Genomic DNA, 19,015 nt, shown 5'->3' with positions numbered 1-19,015 from the left:
TAATGCTCTACAGAATTTGTAACATTTATTTGAAAATAAATATTTACCTGAATAACATCTTCAATTTCAGCTCTGATCACAGGTCCAAGTATACCAAGATGTTCCTCATATTCACCAGGTACATCAGGTTTTGTGAAAGTGCTGTCTAGGTACTTTCTGAATACAACTTTTGTGTATATAGTCCCTCTTGTGTCAGGTATTAGGTTCTCCTTTGCATTGAACCTTACAAATAATAATAAAGTTTTATTCAATATGCCAATGGTGGTGCACACATTACAACATGTTCATTTCAGTCATGTTATGTAGCACACAATTAAAATAAGGAAAACAAAAGATTTAAAAAAAGAGAACAGACTATACTTATAACAAAAGGGGATACTAAATATGAGCACAAGATAAAAATATACCTCTTTGTTTGTCCAGAATAATCCCACTGCACTTCCTCAGCTGCAATATAGTAAATTCTCTTTATTCCTTTCACACTGCGCAAGTAATTTTCGGATATTATATCTGGGTTTGTATAACGCCTTACATCATCCTCTGTCTCTGTTCTGTATGGTTCCTCAATTAAAATATATTTAGGTTTTTTCCTTTCTTCATAATTGGGGGAATCAGGATCATACTCTTTGTAACTGCCATCATAGACTCTGGATATTCCAATTATAATTTCTGGTTTGATTCCACTGGAATTAAATTCTGAAGGATTGAAACCTCTTGGATTAAGTCCTCTAGGATTAAATCCTCTGGGCGAAAATGTATTGTTCCCTATATCACTGTGCAGAGATACGTTTGATGATGCATGCTCATCAGACTTAGTTTGGGTTTCATTTAAAACATGGTTTTTGATTACCCCTTGTTCTTCTTTCAAATCTCCAACTCTCTTTTTCCTTCGGACATATGGTCTAATACTTGTGTTATTTGTGATTTCTCCAATTTGAAATGTTTCAATTTTTTTTAAGTAAATCCTTTTCTTTACTTGTGCCGTTTCATTTTGCTGCTTTTCGGGTATAACGGTACTTGAAGATGGCAGTGATTGATTTTGTAGTTCATCAAGCTTATCTTCTAAATTTTCCTGAGACGCTGATAGATTTTCTTTCTCCTTATGGTCTTTTTCGTTACCTTGTTGCTGGTGAAATATGGATTTCATTATATCCTCAAATATCTGAGCACTGTAAATGTAAATGCAATTTATATGAGACAGCAACAGTTTGCTCTTTTAAAAAAAAAACCAGTAAACATTTTTGAAGTTCTCAATAAAAAAAGAATAAAATATTTATAAAAAGAATCAATTTGAATACTTGAATTTCCTTGGCCTTGCTAGGCCACCTGCAACGGCAAGCCTGAGTACACTGAAGCTTACTCAGCTTACTGTCACAGATGAACATCGCAACCGATGGACGCAATGTTTATCTCAGATGCAATAACTATGCATTTTCATTGCTAAGGATTGCAATTGCAAGGCTGCTGCAAACTACTTTGCAATTGCAATCCTTAGTGAACCCTCTGGACATGTGACCCAATTGTTTTTGTCATGTACCAATTTTCAATAAAATATGTTATAAAAAAAAAGTTTTTAACATTGTTTTATTTTTTTATGTGTGGTTAACAAACCAGCATTCTAGCCAAATTTTGACCTCCTTAATTTATGATTTTAACCATATATCAGTCATGCTTAAAGCACAGAAGTGAGCACATGAACTCACAATATAATGAGAACAAATGATGTTTGGTGCAACCTTAACTGTTTTGCTCAAAATATGAATCAATATTTAGATTTCTCTGTTGCGCTACACTGTTACTGATTCACGCTAGTAAGGATAAGCGCTGACAACAGCTCTGATCTAGAGAAATGAAAACAAAATAATGCTGCTAAGGTTATAAGGAAGAATTCACCATCCCTGATAACATCCCCAAGGCCTGGTACCCTCAGCAAATCCATCTCTAGGAGCAGACAGCAAAATAAGTTCAAACATTTTTAATCTGCAATAATAATTTACAAATAAATATTAAATAAATGTAAAGGAACCTACCCCAACATTTCTCTAATTTCAGTGTCGAGATAATCATCAACCGTAGAATCGGATAATGATGTATCTGATACAACCGCCTGACTTGATGTATTGTCCTCTGTAACTCTAGGAGTTGTGAGAGTCATCTGATTATTTTGCAGAAAGGACGGCGAAGTACTGGCATGTGATTGGACCACTTCATCCGCTATGTCTACATCATTATTATCTGAATGAGGGGATGCAACCTCACTTTTAAAGTTGACCTCGTTCTGTTCCATGAACTGAGACATTTCAGTAGGTAAAAATGGATAGTCGTCAATTATGCCACTGTTTAGCAAATCACTTTCTTTGTCTCTAATATGATTTGAATCCAAGTGATTGGCAGAAAAATTTCCATTGGCATTTTCCACATCTCTTTTTGTCACAGTGTTTTCAGAAGTATTTGCTTTTGTCTGTATTGCTTCTCTGTCCTTCTCTGTTTTACCAATTAGTGATTTTTCAAGGTAAGTAGTAAAACTGTTGTCTTCTTCTGATAGACTATTGTTTTGGTCACTTTGGGGACCTGTGACATTGTGAACACTTGAAATGAAAACACCATAAGGTTCTTCTGTACTATTGTCTTTGCCTTCTTTCTGAGCTGCTGTTAGATCACTTTTATTATGAATGTCCTGACCTCCTTCCAATGTGTCACCTTTTATATGTACTTCCTCATCAGACTCGGATGAATCATTGTCATATTTCTTAGATGTATTTGAGGAGCTAGGAACAAGAACATTGTCAGTGAGGGTTTCATACATATCTTCTATGGCCAAAGCAGTGAGATTGAAACCTTCTTCTACTGCAGCTGTATTGTTTCTAAGTGACCGAATACCAAACTGTAAGGCCAAGTTTTCAGTGTAGTCAAAGTCTTCATTATCAATATTGACTTCTTCTTCATCACTACCGTCACCCCCATTTGATCTGATTTCTGGATAATCAAATGAAAATGCAGCATCTGGAGAATCATAATAGTCTTCTTTAGATACACATTTTGCATCCCTAAATCTTAGTCTTGTGCCTTGTTTCCCTTTAGAGTTGAAATTTCCAAATAGCCAAACACCTGCGAGAAAAATATATATCACCTGAATATATGTATAACATATAGACGCATGTCACAAACTTGCCAGCATGACACTTAAGAGAACAAAGTAAAGTGCAAGTTAGTTGAAGCAGTATTACAATAGTAAAGGCAATCTTAAATTGTGAAAGGCACGTCTGGCCTGAGGCTGATGCAAGTGAATGCAGAAAACACTGCAGCAGAACATCCCAGCCTAGAGGCTGTCTTGGTGATAGGATGTTCTGCTGCAAGTCCTGATGATGGTCCCTACTGGACCGAAACGTCACGTCGACTAAATTAATTTGCACAATTGCACTTTAATATGGTCTGTAAGTAATAAATGGACAAATTTTTCTGCTATGAGCAAATTGTTTTTCTTGGATTATTGAGTGCCCATTCTACAACTACTATTTGATCCTTTTTGGATTTTAATGGCGCACCATACTGTTGCTGATCAGAATTATTTGTGTGCGGACTCTTGAATAGTGTATATATATATATATATATATATATATATATACACATACATACATACATACATATGTAGACAGTGGCACTCCTGGACTCCACTTCAGGGTGAAAAGACGGTGCTTTATTGGTCAACATTTCGGGGTGCTTCCCCCCGTCATCAGGACACACCAAACAATCAATTGTTTGGTGTGTCCTGAGGATGGGGGGAAGCACCCTGAAATGTTGACCAATAAAGCAGTTTTTTAACCCTGAAGTGGAGTCCAGGAGTGCCACCATCTACATATGCATGTATATGGGGCTGGCTAAGCTCACAAGAGTGCACCCTGGCAAGCACTCTTCTTAAGGCTATTCTTGGGGTGCCAGATCCTAGCTACATGTGTGTATATATATATATATATATATATATATAAAATCTCCTCCCTGAATGTGGTATCCGGATGATAGGCCAACTTTCGTTAGGTTGACCGTCAATAAGCCCAACACTTATGGTCAACGTGCATTAGGTCGACACGGACAAAAGGTCGACATGGTCATTAAGTCAACATGTAAAAGGTCGACAGTGCTTATGGTAGACAGGTACAACAGGTAAACAGGTGCAAATGGTCAAAAAACACATGCTCTTGCCCGAAGCATGACGAGCGAAGCGAGGGGATGTGGTACACTAATTGGGGTTCCGTGTTTTGTGAAAATGACACCCAAAAATGGAAAAAATATTGGGTCAAACTTTTCTGTGTCGACCATTTGTCATGTCGACATTTTCCAGTGCCATCCTTTTGTCCCGGTCTACCTTTTCCAGTGTCGACCTTTTGACCATGTCGATCTTTCACAAGTCGATATTTATTTATCATGTCGACCTTTGTCATGTTGACCAATAGTGATCGACCTAATGAATGTCGACTAAATTAGGGTCGACCCTGTGATCCATACCCCCTGAATTTAATTTGGTCATCATGCTTGTATGCTTGTGCACACTAGTGACCTAACATGCATAGTGTAAGCCCTGTGTGTCACTGCACGCCATGCACATCAAGATGACAAGTAAGAGCACCAGGAACAGAGGAGGATTATCAGGGGAAGAACTTTGTGGGCCCGATAGCAACGTATTGAAGGGGCCCCTGTCCCAATGCTTCTTGAGACACCTTTCCTGCAGCAATTATTAATTTTATGCACAATAATAGTGCCCTAGTTTATTTTCTGAACCATAGTAGTGCCCCCAGTTCATATAATGCCACATTACAGTGCCCCCTGTTTGTACTGTGCCACATTAGAGTGCCCCACAGTTCAAATTATGCCATGTTACAGTGCTCTCCACTGGTTCATATTGTGCTACATTACAGTGGCCTCCAGTTCAAAATATGCCAAATGACAGTGCCCCCTTACCATTATAACATCCACTCACCTCTTACTGAAAATTAAATGTCACACAATTCAGGCTGGCCAATGGATCAGACCCAATTGCTTAGCAGGCAATTCTGTGAAATTGGTATGCAACTTTCTAACATGGGTCCAGGCCCCTCTAATGATGGCACCCTTTGTACCCACTATAGTTACGCTCATGAGAGTAAGTATTAGTAATGGGATGGGAGGGAACTTGGAGCGGAATGGGATGGTATGGAGAACGGCCTGGGAGAAAGATGGACAGCTAGAGGAGAGGATGGAGAGTAGGAGGGAAAGGGTGGAGAGTGAGATGGAGAGGGTGAAGAGTGGCAGGTGTGGGGTCTATAATTACTAGCATTATTACTAGCATTGTAATAAACAGGTAAAGTTCAAACAGTCTGCAGCCAGAATAGGAGATAAATAACTGGAAAGCAAAGTAGGCCAGCATAGGTTCACTAGAATAGGACACTTATCCATCTGGCAGGCGTCTCTTTTCTGGCGGGAATCATGGCGCTCATGCAGATTCCTGGTGGTGGCGCACTGGTGTTGTGACTGGTCCAGTGTCTTTCCTGCAGGCTCTGTCCACTGGGCACAGCCATATCGGTTTGTGTCAGTTGGCCGCTGGACCACCAATGAAATTTAAACAGGAATCCAATCATATGACTTTGGCCACCAATCCCAGCACAGGAAGGGGTTTAAAAGGACTGTCTGGTGCATTAGCAAACTGCCAGTGCATCGTCACTTCTTTGCTACGTATCTCAGCTCCTGATCATTCCAGTCAGTACCTGTTTCTACTCTGCGCCACTTCTGTCCCAGCCAGCTAATACAGTCCAGTTCTAGCCTGGACTCTACAGCACTACTGGTCCTAGTCAGCTAACACAGCGCAATTCCAATGGGAAAAAAGGGAACGACTAGGCACCAGGAAAATATTGGAAAGATAATTAGGAATTAATCAGCCCGGGACAATCAAAGTGTAATCTGTATCAGAATTGGTATGTCCATCTGGTGGTGCGCCCTGAGTCAGAGAGAAGTATACAAGCACATACAGAGAGAGAAAAGAAGACTCTTTTTGTGGGCGCACTCTTCACAATTGGTAAATACCGTATGTTAAATGAGAATACTAAAACATAACTTTTAATAGTTAAAAAGTTATGTTTTAATAGTTATTAAAAGTTATGTTTTAGTATTCTCATTTAACATACAGTGCAATTCCAGCCAGGACTATGCATCACTACTGGTTCCACCCAGCTAATACAGTCCAGTTCCAGCCAGGACTCTGCTGCACTACTGGTCCCAGCCAGTAAACCTAGAAGGTCCCAGCTAGGCACATGGCATAACTGGTTTCTGTCTGGTGTCAGAGGGGTCTATTTACTAAGCTTTGGATGGAGATAAAGTGCACGGAGATAAAGTACCAGCCAATCACCAACTACTTGGCATGTCACAGGCTGGGTTTGAAAAATGACAGTTATGAGCTGGTTGGCTGGTACTTTATCTCTGTGCACTTTATCTCCATCCTAGGCTTAGTAAATAGATCCCTTAGTCTAGCCGGTCCCAGCCCAGCATACAAGCATTGCCGGTTCCAGTCCGTCATATCATTTATAACCCATCCAAGTCTGGCATAGCTACTTAGCCAGTTCAAGTCCAACACCTAGCTTGCCCATTCCAGACACGCCTTCTACACTACTAGCTCCAGTCCAGTCTCTCGCAGTGACGTTCCCCTACTAGCTCAAGTCTTTAGCCACACCTCATGCCTAAGAGCTATATACAATGGCGTAGTTTCCTATATTCAATACTCATCTCTCTTCCGCTGATTACTGAACTCTTTGATAGGGTGAGAGGTGCCACTATTTTCACTAAATTAGACCTGAGGGGGCTTACATGTGGTGTACATAAAACTGTATATCAAACAATTCTAAAACTGTATATCGAACATCTGATCTTATCACGTATATCCGTAAGAACTGTGTCTACCTCATAGTGTGTACACGTGGCTTACAATATATTGGCTGTACATCTAGGCCACTAAAAGAACGTTGGGCAGAACATTTAAGGAATATAAGAAAAGACTTTGAGAAACACTCATTGTCAAACCATTTTAAAGAGTGTCATAATAACGCCATTGGATTTATAAAGAGTGTTATAGGGATCAAACAAGTTACAAGCCACAGGAGGAAAACAGGTATAGATACTTAATTAGCGCAGTTGGAGATTAAATGGATTTATGAGATGTGCACTTTAATACCTGTCGGTCTTAACAGTGATTTTGAATTAAAATGGTTTCCTTTAGTTTCTCTGCCACTCTTCCTTTTTTGCTCACTACGGTGGTCATTCCGAGTTGATCGCTCGCTAGCAGTTTTTAGCAGCCGTGCAAACACTATGCCGCCTCCCACTGGGAGTGTATTTTAGCTTAGCAGAAGTGCGAACGAAAGGAACGCAGAGCGGTGGCAAACTTTTTTTGTGCAGTTTTAGAGTAGCTCTAAACCTACTCAGCGCTTGTGATCACTTCAGACTGTTTAGTTCCTGTTTTGACGTCACAAACACGCCCTGCGTTCGCCCAGCCACGCCTGCGTTTTTCCTGGCACTCCTGCATTTTTACGAACACTCCCTGAAAACGGTCAGTTGACACCCAGAAACGCCCTCTTCCTGTCAATCACTCTGCGGCCAGCAGTGCGACTGAAAAGCTTTGCTAGACCCTGTGTGAAACTACATCGTTCGTTGTAATTGTACGACGCGCGTGCGCATACGCATGCTCAGAAGTGCCATTTTTTTGCCTCATCGCTGCACAGCAAACTAATGTAGCTAGCGATCAACTCGGAATGACCCCCAATGTACAGATGTGTCCAATTACATCTACCCTCCCTACATGTTAAACAGCCTGTAACTTGGTAGCACCTAGCATCTTTATATGCATCTTTTTCCATTAAACTGCATCTCATTTGCAAAATAATGTACAAGCAGCGTATGCTGATTAAAATGATATGCAACATGCCTATATTCTGTGTGCGACCATGGCTGTAGTGCATGTGAAATATACGTTGCAGAATTTTCCTAGAAAACCCTATAATGTACCATTTCATTTGCAGATACAGCCACAGACGCACAACGGAATATAGGCGTGCTATATATAATTTTAATCAGCAGAGTGTGCTTGTGCGACCTATTCGCATAAAAAAGACGGAGTACACAGAACTTATCAGCTCAATTGCGCCAGGCATCTCCAGCTACGTAGTGTATTGAGGCAAGATGTATGAGGACACAATTGTATTAATTGATTGTTATGTTTATTACCTATGTTAGAGCATATGTGATCCTCTGCATTTTGATGGTTTTAACGAGGAACGAGGAATTGAATGATATCGCTTACTGTGTGAATATAAAGGAAGACCATATCATCTCATTTGTGACTTTGATCTGCATATGCGGTTGAATATACTAGAAATTACCCTTGTGGGGACCTGTGGTAAACTTTCTAGGCAATATACAAACATAGAGACTAGTTTTTCATTGCCTTTGTGGTACCTGTAATAATATCCTAAGTGTGCATATTAGCATTCTTTTATTATTCGGATTTGTGAAGGTGTGGGTGACCTTTTCAGCTTTCTATTGCTGCACTGGTAATTAAAGTGCTGTTCTTTCCACCACTTCTTTTTTCTAGACCTGAGGGCTGTATATGAAGCACAATAGAAGTTGAAAAAAAGCCACAGCCACTGCATAGTAGCAGTTTGAATGCAAATTCAGATACTCAGTCGCACAAAGATATGCAAGTGCCGCATGTCAAATTAATCAGCACAGTCTCCTTGTCTGCATTTTTGGCAAAAGAGACAGAGTCTTACGGGACCCGGTGTGTCAAGAGGGGCTCTTTGGCTCGACTGCAGCAAAGATGTATGAGGACACATCTGTAGAGTTCAGCAGGAAACATCAAACAACAAGATTACAGGCAGGATCACAATAATCTGGTATATAGGAAATGTCAGGGCCTGGTTTAAGTATAAATGAGCTAAGACATAACAGTAAAACTGTGCTGGGCAAAAGGCAAAGTTAAAGAGCTGTCCTACAGCTAGAAAAACTCAATCAGCAGAGAAGCATCTCCACATGCAGGGCCCTGAGTTATTATTATTGTCTATTTATATAGCACCAATCAGTGGCAGCACCAGGGCCATTGACACCAGGTGCAGCTAATTGTACCCCTCCTCGTGCGCCAAAAGCAGCACGGTCAAAAAATGGCATGGTCATGCAGAAAGGGGCTTGATCTTGTGGGAGTCTCCCACAACATCACTACGGGGTGTGGTCTAGCAGAAACGCCATCGGTTGCATCACTTGAGGTTGTGCCCAGCATCCCGGAGATGCTGGCCTGTCCCCAGAGACCAGTGTCTGCAATGCCAGCTCCTTCTCAGTGATGAGCCAATTGCTGCAGGATAATGTCACACTGCAGCAGCTGGCTCCTGTCACTGCGGTGAAGTTGCATTTTGGTGTCACCCCCTCTGAGAGTGACACCCATATGCAGTCTGCACCCACCTTGTGACGCCTGTGCCACCAATCATATTATACAGCAATGTATGTAGTATATGTAATAATTTAACTCAGTCCCTACCCAATGGAGCTTATAGTTTAGATTCCCTACCAAACAAACACCAAAACTACAGTCCACTTGGTCAAAACCAATTAATCAACCAATATGCTTTTGGACTGTGATAAGCAACTAGAGCACCTGAAGGAAACCCACATAAACACTGCAAACACATACAAACCCCACACAGACTGGCTGACAGTGAGAAAGGCAGATCCTACTACTATGGAGTGGGGTGAGGCATGTGGTGTCTATAGGGCCTGGAGTAGATGGCAGGAGGAAGGTGAGGTGAGTGGGAAAGTGGTGAGGAGGAGGGCTGGGCTTTGGACCATGAACACATCATAGATGTGTTACGTATATATGTTCCTGATACTCGTTCTGTATGTCCATCTGAGTGTCAACTTCTCTAGATGTGTTGTCCCTGGCTTCCAATAATATCCCTGGTGGAGGTGGAGAAATCCTTCACGTTGCTTCTTTATTAACTGTAGGACAGACACTGGAGCTGGTTCTTTTTTTTTTTTTTTTAAGTACTACATTGGTGCATATATATATAAAATATTTAAGAAAAATGGTTATATAATCTACATTTCCAACACATAACTGATGTTGCTTACCTTGGTTGTTCATTTCTACGGAAATGCTTTCCCCAGTCATTGGAAAGAGAGTCACTATGTCTCCACTTCTGCCTCTGTATCTGAACGTATGGCCACTAAGCTGTAAGGTAATGGTTTCATCCAGCACTCCTAAATTGGAAACCTGCCACTGAACCACATGACCGTGACAAAATCCAAGAATTGCACTGTCAAAGCTAATTCCATTTATACCTGTAACATCAAAAATATTGTTAGGAAATTGTACATATACATACCTCCCAACTTTGCTGTGATTTAGGGAGGGACATCATCGCGCGCCGAAGACGTGTGCCCAAAATTAGGGGTGTGGCCTATTTGGAAGGGGGCGTGACCTTGTGGCCAGTGCTGCGCTCACAAGCCATGCCCCCATCATTATGGGGGCATGAACAGCACTGAGAGAGCTGCTGGCCATGCCCCCTGTCCCTCTCTGCCGGGAATAGACGCTGTGCACATGCGCACATCATCTATTCACCGCCGCTCTACTCAGCAGTGAGTGACGGGGGGATCTCCCAACTGCCCGCTTCCCCCCCCCATCCCCCACCACGGGACACTGCGACCTGCGGGTGGGACAGCGGGACAGACTGTTAAAAACGTGACTGTCCCGCCAAAATCAGGACAGTTGGGAGGTATGTATATATATGTGCAATAATGATTTAATTGGGACATTTACTAAGCAGTGATAAGAGTGGAGAAGTGAGCCAGTGGAGAAGTTGCCCCATCAACCAATCAGCAGCTCTGTATCATTTTATAGTATGCAAATTATAGATGTTACTTCAGTGCCGATTGGTTGCCATGGGCAACTTCTCCACTGGCTCACTTCTCCGCTCTTACCACTGCTTAGTAAATGTCCCCCATAGTTTCTGATTATGGTTCTGTATATGTCCTTCTTATTATGTACCCTATTAATGAAAACTTTCTAAAAACGTTTTTTTTTAAATAGTGTTAGGAAAAATTATTTATTTTTTTATTAACAGTTTCTTGTATAGCGAAGCAAATTCCGTTCACTTTACAATTGAAAAGGTACCTATGATCGTATATTATTAAGATACCACAAACTACCAAGGATTTCTGTGACCATATAAAGAACATGGGCTGGATTTAGCATTTAGACACACACAGTTGGCATAAACACAGAAAACTGGAAGGTAACAATTAAGGCTCCCATACATAGGTCAGACTTGTCCCAGACTTGTCTGAGCAACAAGTCTGACCTGATTTTCCCGGCAGCTGCCCGGAAGGGCTACATCAGATTTGGCACTTGATGTGCCATTTTTTATATGCGATCTGCATCAGATAAATCTCATTAGATGCTTAAAAAGCCGCGATATGCCGCTGATGGCCTTAAATCCGATTTATCCTATGTGCTACACGGGAATGCGCATCAGACCCGACCTTATGTCAAACACAGACGATTTGGTTTTCTTCCGATTTATCGGAATTATCCGTCGGAATCGGATAAAAACAGGCAAAATCGCACCTGTGTATGGGGGCCTTTAGAATAAACAAGTGATGTCAGTATTTATTCTAAATAACTCCCTACAGATTGCAGCCCAGTGCTGACCAGTTTGGGACTGATTGACATTACGGCAGGGGGACCCCATGCTATGCCCCCACCCCCACCCCCATTATCCAAAACCAGTCTAGACTCAGAGACCCGAAGCTGATTATGGATTTGTGGGGAGACCCTACGCATTTTCTCTTTTTTAATTTTAACCATTTTTAATCATTTAAATACAGTGAAGCCTGCACAGATCATAGTGATGTTTGCATGTCTTCCATAGAGAATAGAGAATTGAAATCCAACGGGTATCGACGTTGGATTTTAAATGACAGTCAAAACTACTGTATTTTCAGACTGCAATCCAACATCAGTACTCTTTGGTTTCAAACTGATGGCAGATGCGATTGTTAGTAAATATACCCCTAAATCTCTATGCACATCTTAAATCAAGTGTAGTACGGTATGCCGGCGCTCGGGCTCCCGGCGACCAGCATACCGGCACCCCGACCGCCGGCATACCAACAGCGTGGCGAGCACTAAGGAGCCCGTTGCGGGCACGGTGGCGCGTTACGCACGCCACACTATTTTATTCTCCCTCCAGGGGGGTCGTGAACCCCCACGAGGGAGAATAGCTGTCGGTATGCCGGGTGTCGGGATTCCGGCGCCGGTATAATGTGCGCCGGGATCCCGACATTCGGCATACTGAAGACCACCCCTTAAATCTGCCCCACCTGAAGTGCAACATGATTTTACCAAGGTAAAAATGTGCACTTTTTTATTACAACTATTTGTACTTCATAATGGCCAATCAGCACTACTGTATACAGTATGTATGTGATTTACTTTTTTGTTTTATAAAGCACATGGCTTTATGAGTAATACATTTTACTTGTTTCTTGGGGGGTATATTCATTATGAAAAAATTGTGAACTGAGAATTTTTAGTTTTCAATTCTCTCCCTTCTCAGTCACAATATTTTAAATATTCATCATTCCTGCCTGATAAATTTATCACTTCCAAAAAACTGCTCCTTTTGCGGAGACAGTTTTTCGAAGAGTGATATTTTACTCTTTGTTTTGCAAGCTACCCCCCCCCCCCCGCAGTATGTTAATGGCGAGGCTTACCCATCTACTCACTGTAGCGCCAGCCCCCCGCCCCCTCGCATATAATTGCTGGGGCTGTGGTTACTTATCAGTGTCCGCCCCTGCATATCAACATATCAACCCGCACCCTTCCCACCACCATCAGCACCCAGTGGCATTTAATTGTCGGGGCTGCCCAGCTGTGAGTCTAGCGGAACCCCCTCTTCCCTTTAGCCGGGCTGCTAGTTGCTGGTGCAGCTATAATTGCCGGGGGAGGCCGGCTGCAGAAAGGATCTCTGCAGCCACAGCTCCCCCTTACCCCCCTCCTGCTGCACAAGCTGCCATGTAAATGGCAGCTTCTGCAGAGTTTCTGGGGCTATTCGCCATCTCAGGATGGCGGACAGTTTCCCGATCAAACTCCGAAAAAAATGCTTTTTGGGCGTTTGATGAATATCACAATTTCTACATCTCCTGCGGAGTGTAGAAATTGTGACATTCTAGTGATGATGAATATGCCCCATAGTCTTTCAATATTTATACACATTTCAGTTTAATTTTAGTTTATAGCTGAATATATATATTTGTCTAAATCATGTAACTACATTAACTTATAGCATTCAATAGCAGCTACTACATTATTAGTCCCAATAATACTCTAGTGGGAACTGGATATAGATTGGAAAAAAAAAACACACTTACTGTTAATGACGTAAGAATTGTATAGACTGGTTTGGTCTTTGTTAAGCACCTTGTTGCAAGGTTTTGGTTTGTTAGTCTCATAGTACCAGCTTTTCTTCTCATCAAACACTGTAAACATTGCAATTTGCTCTTCATCAGTTTTTTCCTTGGTAGAAAACATAGATATGTATAATATGGGCTCCGTGTAAGACAGACAAAGACAACGTTGCACAATCCATGGCTTATTGCAAGGTGACTAAATAAGCTGGAGATTATTACTACACCTGCAATACACTTAATAAATGACAAAGGACACTTTAGTCATTTTTGACCAAATTAACAACTAGTAACTGTATGGTGATCCCCAAAAGACTACCAATCTTAATCAACGGCTGAAATTCAGCCAAGTTATGACCCTAAATTAATAGTGAATCTACAACGGAATTTAAAACTATAGGACCAGACCATACAGCCTGATTGCTCAATGCCTTGTTCCCACCAATTTTTGTTCATTATCATTTTATATCTACCACCAATATTTCCAATTTGGTGCAATCTACTGGATATCACTTATTGCCCACCTCAACTTCAATTGCTCACAGGACCTCAAAGATGACTACCGCCATTTTCCTCTTTATTTTAGTGTTGTCCAAATAGTGTAATATGTTATAACTAGATATAAGTTGTATTGATTTGCCTTTCCTTCAATGAATTTTATGCCAAATTTTTTTTTTCAGTTGCTCAATGATTGCTGCAACTCTTTTTGTAAAAAATCATCACCATTCCAAAACAAAATGATTTGAATGTAATAAATAAACTATTCTCTTATTGTAATATACAGTATGCTATAGCACATTTTGTTTTCACATCTTGTTTTTATATTTTTTACTAAGTTATCTGACATTCACATCCAAGGTACAATTGTGTTTAATTAAGAAATGTATTTGTTCTCAGCACCGTACCTGCATTCTTCTGGTATTTAGTGCCAGTGGCTTGCAAATGAGAAGAGTACCAAGAAGTCCTGATGCAATATCCTTAACTATGTTAACAGTACTATGATAAATTCTTGTTAAACACTGAGGATCGCTTTTTGTAGGCTCATCAGTTTCCAGTATAGTCCAATAATAGGTCATTGTTTCTCCAGGCATGACAGTGTTATTCTGTGTCTCCTCACCTAGTGTAAAAAATAAGATTTTACACTTACCGGTAAATCTATTTCTCGTAGTCCATAGAGGATGCTGGGGACTCCGTAAGGACCATGGCCCTCATTCCGAGCTGTTCGCTCGCTAGCTGCTTTTAGCAGCATTGCACACGCTAAGCCACCGCCCTCTGGGAGTGTATCTTAGCATAGCAGAATTGCGAACGAAAGATTAGCAGATTTGCGAATAGAAAATTCTTAGCAGTTTCTGAGTGGCTCCAGACTTACTCTGCCATTGCGATCAGTTCAGTCAGTTTCGTTCCTGGTTTGACGTCACAAACACACCCAGCGTTCGCCCAGACACTCCCCCGTTTCTTCAGACACTCCCGCGTTTTTCCCAGAAACGCCAGCGTTTTTTCGCACACTCCCATAAAACGGCCAGTTTCCGCCCAGAAACACCCACTTCCTGTCAATCACACTCCGATCACCAGAACGATGAAAATTCCTTGTTATGCCGTGAGTAAAATAACTAACTTTTGAGTAAAATAACTAAGCGTATGCGCTCTGCGAACCTTGCGCATGCGCAGTAAGCGACTAATCGCAATATAGCTAAACTCGGCAACGAGCGAACAACTCGGAATGAGGGCCCATGGGGAATAGACGGGCTCCGCAGGAGACATGAGCACTTTAAGAAAGACTTTGGATTCTGGGTGTGCACTGGCTTCTCCCTCTATGCCCCTCCTCCAGACCACAGTTAGGGAAACTGTGCCCAGAGGAGATGGACAGTACGAGGAAAGGATTTTGTTAATCCAAGGGCAAGATTCATACCAGCCACACCAATCACACCGTATAACTTGTGATAAACTACCCAGTTAACAGTATGAACAACAACATAGCCTCGGTTCAACCGATTAACCAACACATAACCCTTATGTCAGCAATAACTATATACAAGTCTTGCAGAAGTAGTCCGCACTTGGGACGGGCGCCCAGCATCCTCTACGGACTACGAGAAATAGATTTACCGGTAAGTGTAAAATCTTATTTTCTCTTACGTCCTAGAAGATGCTGGGGACTCCGTAAGGACCATGGGGATTATACCAAAGCTCCCAAACGGGCGGGAGAGTGCGGATGACTCTGCAGCACCGATTGAGCAAACAGGAGGTCTCCCTCAGCCAGGGTATCAAACTTATAGAACTTTGCAAAGGTGTTTGACCCCGACCAAGTTGCTGCTCGGCACAACTGTAATGCCGAGACCCCTCGGGCAGCCGCCCAAGAAGAGCCCACCTTCCTAGTGGAATGGGCCTTAACCGATTTAGGCAATGGCAATCCTGCCGTAGAATGTGCCTGCTGAATCGTGTTACAGATCCAGCGAGCAATAGTCTGCTTTGAAGCAGGAGCGCCAACCTTGTTGGCTGCATACAGGACAAATAGTGCTTCTGTTTTTCTGACTCTAGCCTTTCTGGCCACGTAAATTTTCAAAGCCCATACCACATCCAGGGACTCGGAATCCTCCAAGTCACGCGTAGCCACAGGCACAACAATAGGTTGATTCATATGAAAGGATGAAACCCCTTTAGGTAGGAATTGAGGACGAGTCCGCAATTCCGCCCTATCCACATGAAAAACCAGATAGGGGCTTTTATGTGATAAAGCCGCCAATTCCGAGACTCACCTAGCCGAAGCCAAGGCTAGCAACATGACCACCTTCCAAGTGAGATATTTTAACTCCACTGTTTTGAGTGGTTCAAACCAATGTGACTTAAGGAAACTGATAAAGCTAAATATTTATCGTGTATATAACCCTTTATGAGGTCTAAGAACAATGTACGCTATCTACGTAAGAAGTACCGTAAGGGTACGCAAGTTGCGTATCGATCGCTTAGCCGTGATCGAGACGCTCAGGCGTCACGTTCACTCACGGCCAAGCGATCGCAGGCAGGCAGACTATTGGCTGTTGACTTATCGTAATGATTCGCTATAGCGTAGCAGCGCTCGGGACCACGAGGAGATCACCAGCGATGCAGACGCTCACAACGTTAAACCTTTATATCTATACCTTTAGCAATGAAATACACAGCAAACCTTAATGTAGAGACAAAGTGTAAGTGCAACCTTGTGTAACCTGATTAACTACAAAGCTGCTTGAGTGTCACCGATGCTCAGGGAGTACTTAACACTATAAAGAATACGCAGATACCTGGGCTTAGGGTCCGAAACCTATTATGTGTATTATGACTATTATACTTGCAAAAGGAATCACAGTACAAAGCATACACTACAATATAACATAAACCAACTAACCAGATAACTACACAGGAAATACAATACAATACAATTCAAGTCTAATCAAGGAAAAATACGAGAGAACGAGAAGAGAGGGAGAGAGAGAAATGGCTCACAGTAAGACAATATGATTACGGAGAGAACTTACGCACAAGGGGAACGATCGCATGCGCCTCGATATCCAGCTCCCGATTATCAGCAATGAGAACCGTTGAAGAGAGTGAAGTTGGATATGGTCGGCCTGCTATTTATGCCCCACACACAATACAATTCAATGGTCCCTACAATCTCATTGTTCATTGGACACAGGAATTCGGCTTCGCATTATAACAAAAGGTCATAGGTTGATTCATACAGGTGGGCTGTGACTATTTCCAACTGCTCAGGTGGGAGGGAAACTGGGTTTCCCGCCGCATGGGTAATAAAGTGCAAATAAAGTAAATGTTCATAAACTTCTTATGTCCATAACTATTCGCACGAGCGATTGATCTGCTTCAAACCAACACCGGAATATTTCTAATTAAATATTCTTCCGATGGATACTAAACACCACTGTATTACTCCTATCTGACCCTTCGTATCAAACAAAGAGGGATTCCTCTGTTCATAAACATTCTATATTAACCAAACTTTCAGAATCTATCAAAGGGACCATGATCTATAAAATACATTATTTGTGAAAAATATGTAACGATTGAGTCGCACGCTACGACTACACAAACTTTACCGTAAATACGCATACCGTGCACCAGCGGGTGCACGCAACAGCGGGTATGCGCCTTCACGGGAGAGCGCACGCATGCGCAGCGCGGACCAGTGTGAGGTGCAAATATGGCAGTGTGTATAGAGATATTTTTCTGACTTTGACAAAACTTAACACCACGTTAAGATCCCAAGGCGCCACCGGAGGTACAAAAGGAGGCTGAATATGCAGCACTCCCTTCACAAATGTCTGTACTTCAGGAAGAGAAGCCAATTATTTTTGAAAGAAAATGGATAAGGCTGAAATTTGAACCTTTATGGACCCTAATTTTAGGCCCAAATTCACTCCTGTTTGAAGGAAGTGAAGGAGATGGCCCAAATGAAACTCCTCCGTAGGAGCAGTCCTGGCCTCACACCAAGAAACATATTTTCGCCATATACGGTGATAATGTTTCGATGTCACGTCCTTCCTAGCCTTGATCAGGGTAGGAATGACTTCCTCCGGAATACCTTTGCTAGGATCCGGCGTTCAACCGCCATGCAGTCAAACGCAGCCGCGGTAAATCTTGGAACAGAAAGGGCCCCTGCTGCAGCAGGTCCTGCCTTAGAGGAAGAGGCCACGGATCTTCTGTGAGCAACTCTTGCAGATCCGGATACCAAGTCCTTCGTGGCCAATCTGGAACAATGAGGATTGTTTTCACCTTTCTTTGTCTTATTAATCTCAACACCTTGGGTATGAGAGGCAGAGGAGGGAACACATAGACCGATCTGAAAACCCATGGTGTCACCAAAGCGTCTACCGCTACTGCCTGAGGGTCTCTTGACCTGGCGCAATACCTCTTTAGCTTCTTGTTGAGCCGGGACGCCATCATGTCTATCTGAGGCAGTCCCCACGACCCGCGATCTGTGTGAAGACTTCCTGATGAAGTCCCCACTATCCCGGATGCAGGTCGTCTCTGCTGAGGAAGTCCACTTCCCAGTTGTCCATCCCCGGGATGAACACTGCTGACAGTGCGCTTACATGACCTTCCGCCCAGCGAAGAATCCTGGTGGCCTCTGTCATGGCCACCCTGCTCCTTGTGCCGCCTTGGCGGTTTACATGAGCCACTGCCGTGACATTGTCCGACTGAATCAGAACAGGTTTGTCCCGAAGTAATGCATCCGCTTGACGTAGGGCGTTGTATATGGCCCTCAACTCCAGGACATTGATGTGGAGACAAGTCTCTAGACTTGACCAGAGACCTTGAAAATTTCTTCCCAGAGTGACTGCACCCCAACCTCGGAGGCTTGCGTCCGTGATCACCAGGATCCAGTCCTGAATGCCGAACCTGCGACCCTCTAAGACAGGGGTGGGGAACCTCCGGCCCGCGGGCCGTATACGGCCCGCGAAGCCGTTTGGTCCGGCCCACCAGCTTGTGTCAGTGAGACACGCTGCCGCTCAGTCCGGCGGCAGCGTGTCTCAGCTGTCAGAACAGG

General features: G+C 42.7%; 1 protein-coding gene across 2 annotated transcripts in view; it reads right to left on the bottom strand.

Annotated features, from left to right (window-relative positions):
- The window catches only part of F5 (coagulation factor V), a 303,846-nt gene that overhangs the window by 189,536 nt on the left and 95,295 nt on the right, over positions 1 to 19,015 (bottom strand). For both annotated transcript variants that reach the window (XM_063955643.1, XM_063955644.1), the window contains 6 exons: positions 14,376 to 14,587; positions 13,435 to 13,579; positions 10,135 to 10,344; positions 2,031 to 3,108; positions 408 to 1,169; positions 48 to 222 (listed from right to left, as the gene is read on the bottom strand). In XM_063955643.1, coding sequence (XP_063811713.1) covers positions 48 to 222; positions 408 to 1,169; positions 2,031 to 3,108; positions 10,135 to 10,344; positions 13,435 to 13,579; positions 14,376 to 14,587 — 2,582 coding nt within the window. The remainder of the gene's footprint in view (positions 1 to 47; positions 223 to 407; positions 1,170 to 2,030; positions 3,109 to 10,134; positions 10,345 to 13,434; positions 13,580 to 14,375; positions 14,588 to 19,015) is intronic.

The sequence above is a fragment of the Pseudophryne corroboree genome, chromosome 2 (genome assembly GCF_028390025.1).
Source record: "Pseudophryne corroboree isolate aPseCor3 chromosome 2, aPseCor3.hap2, whole genome shotgun sequence".
Classification (NCBI taxonomy): Eukaryota; Metazoa; Chordata; class Amphibia; order Anura; family Myobatrachidae; genus Pseudophryne; species Pseudophryne corroboree.
This window is presented reverse-complemented; position numbering and strand designations above follow the sequence as displayed.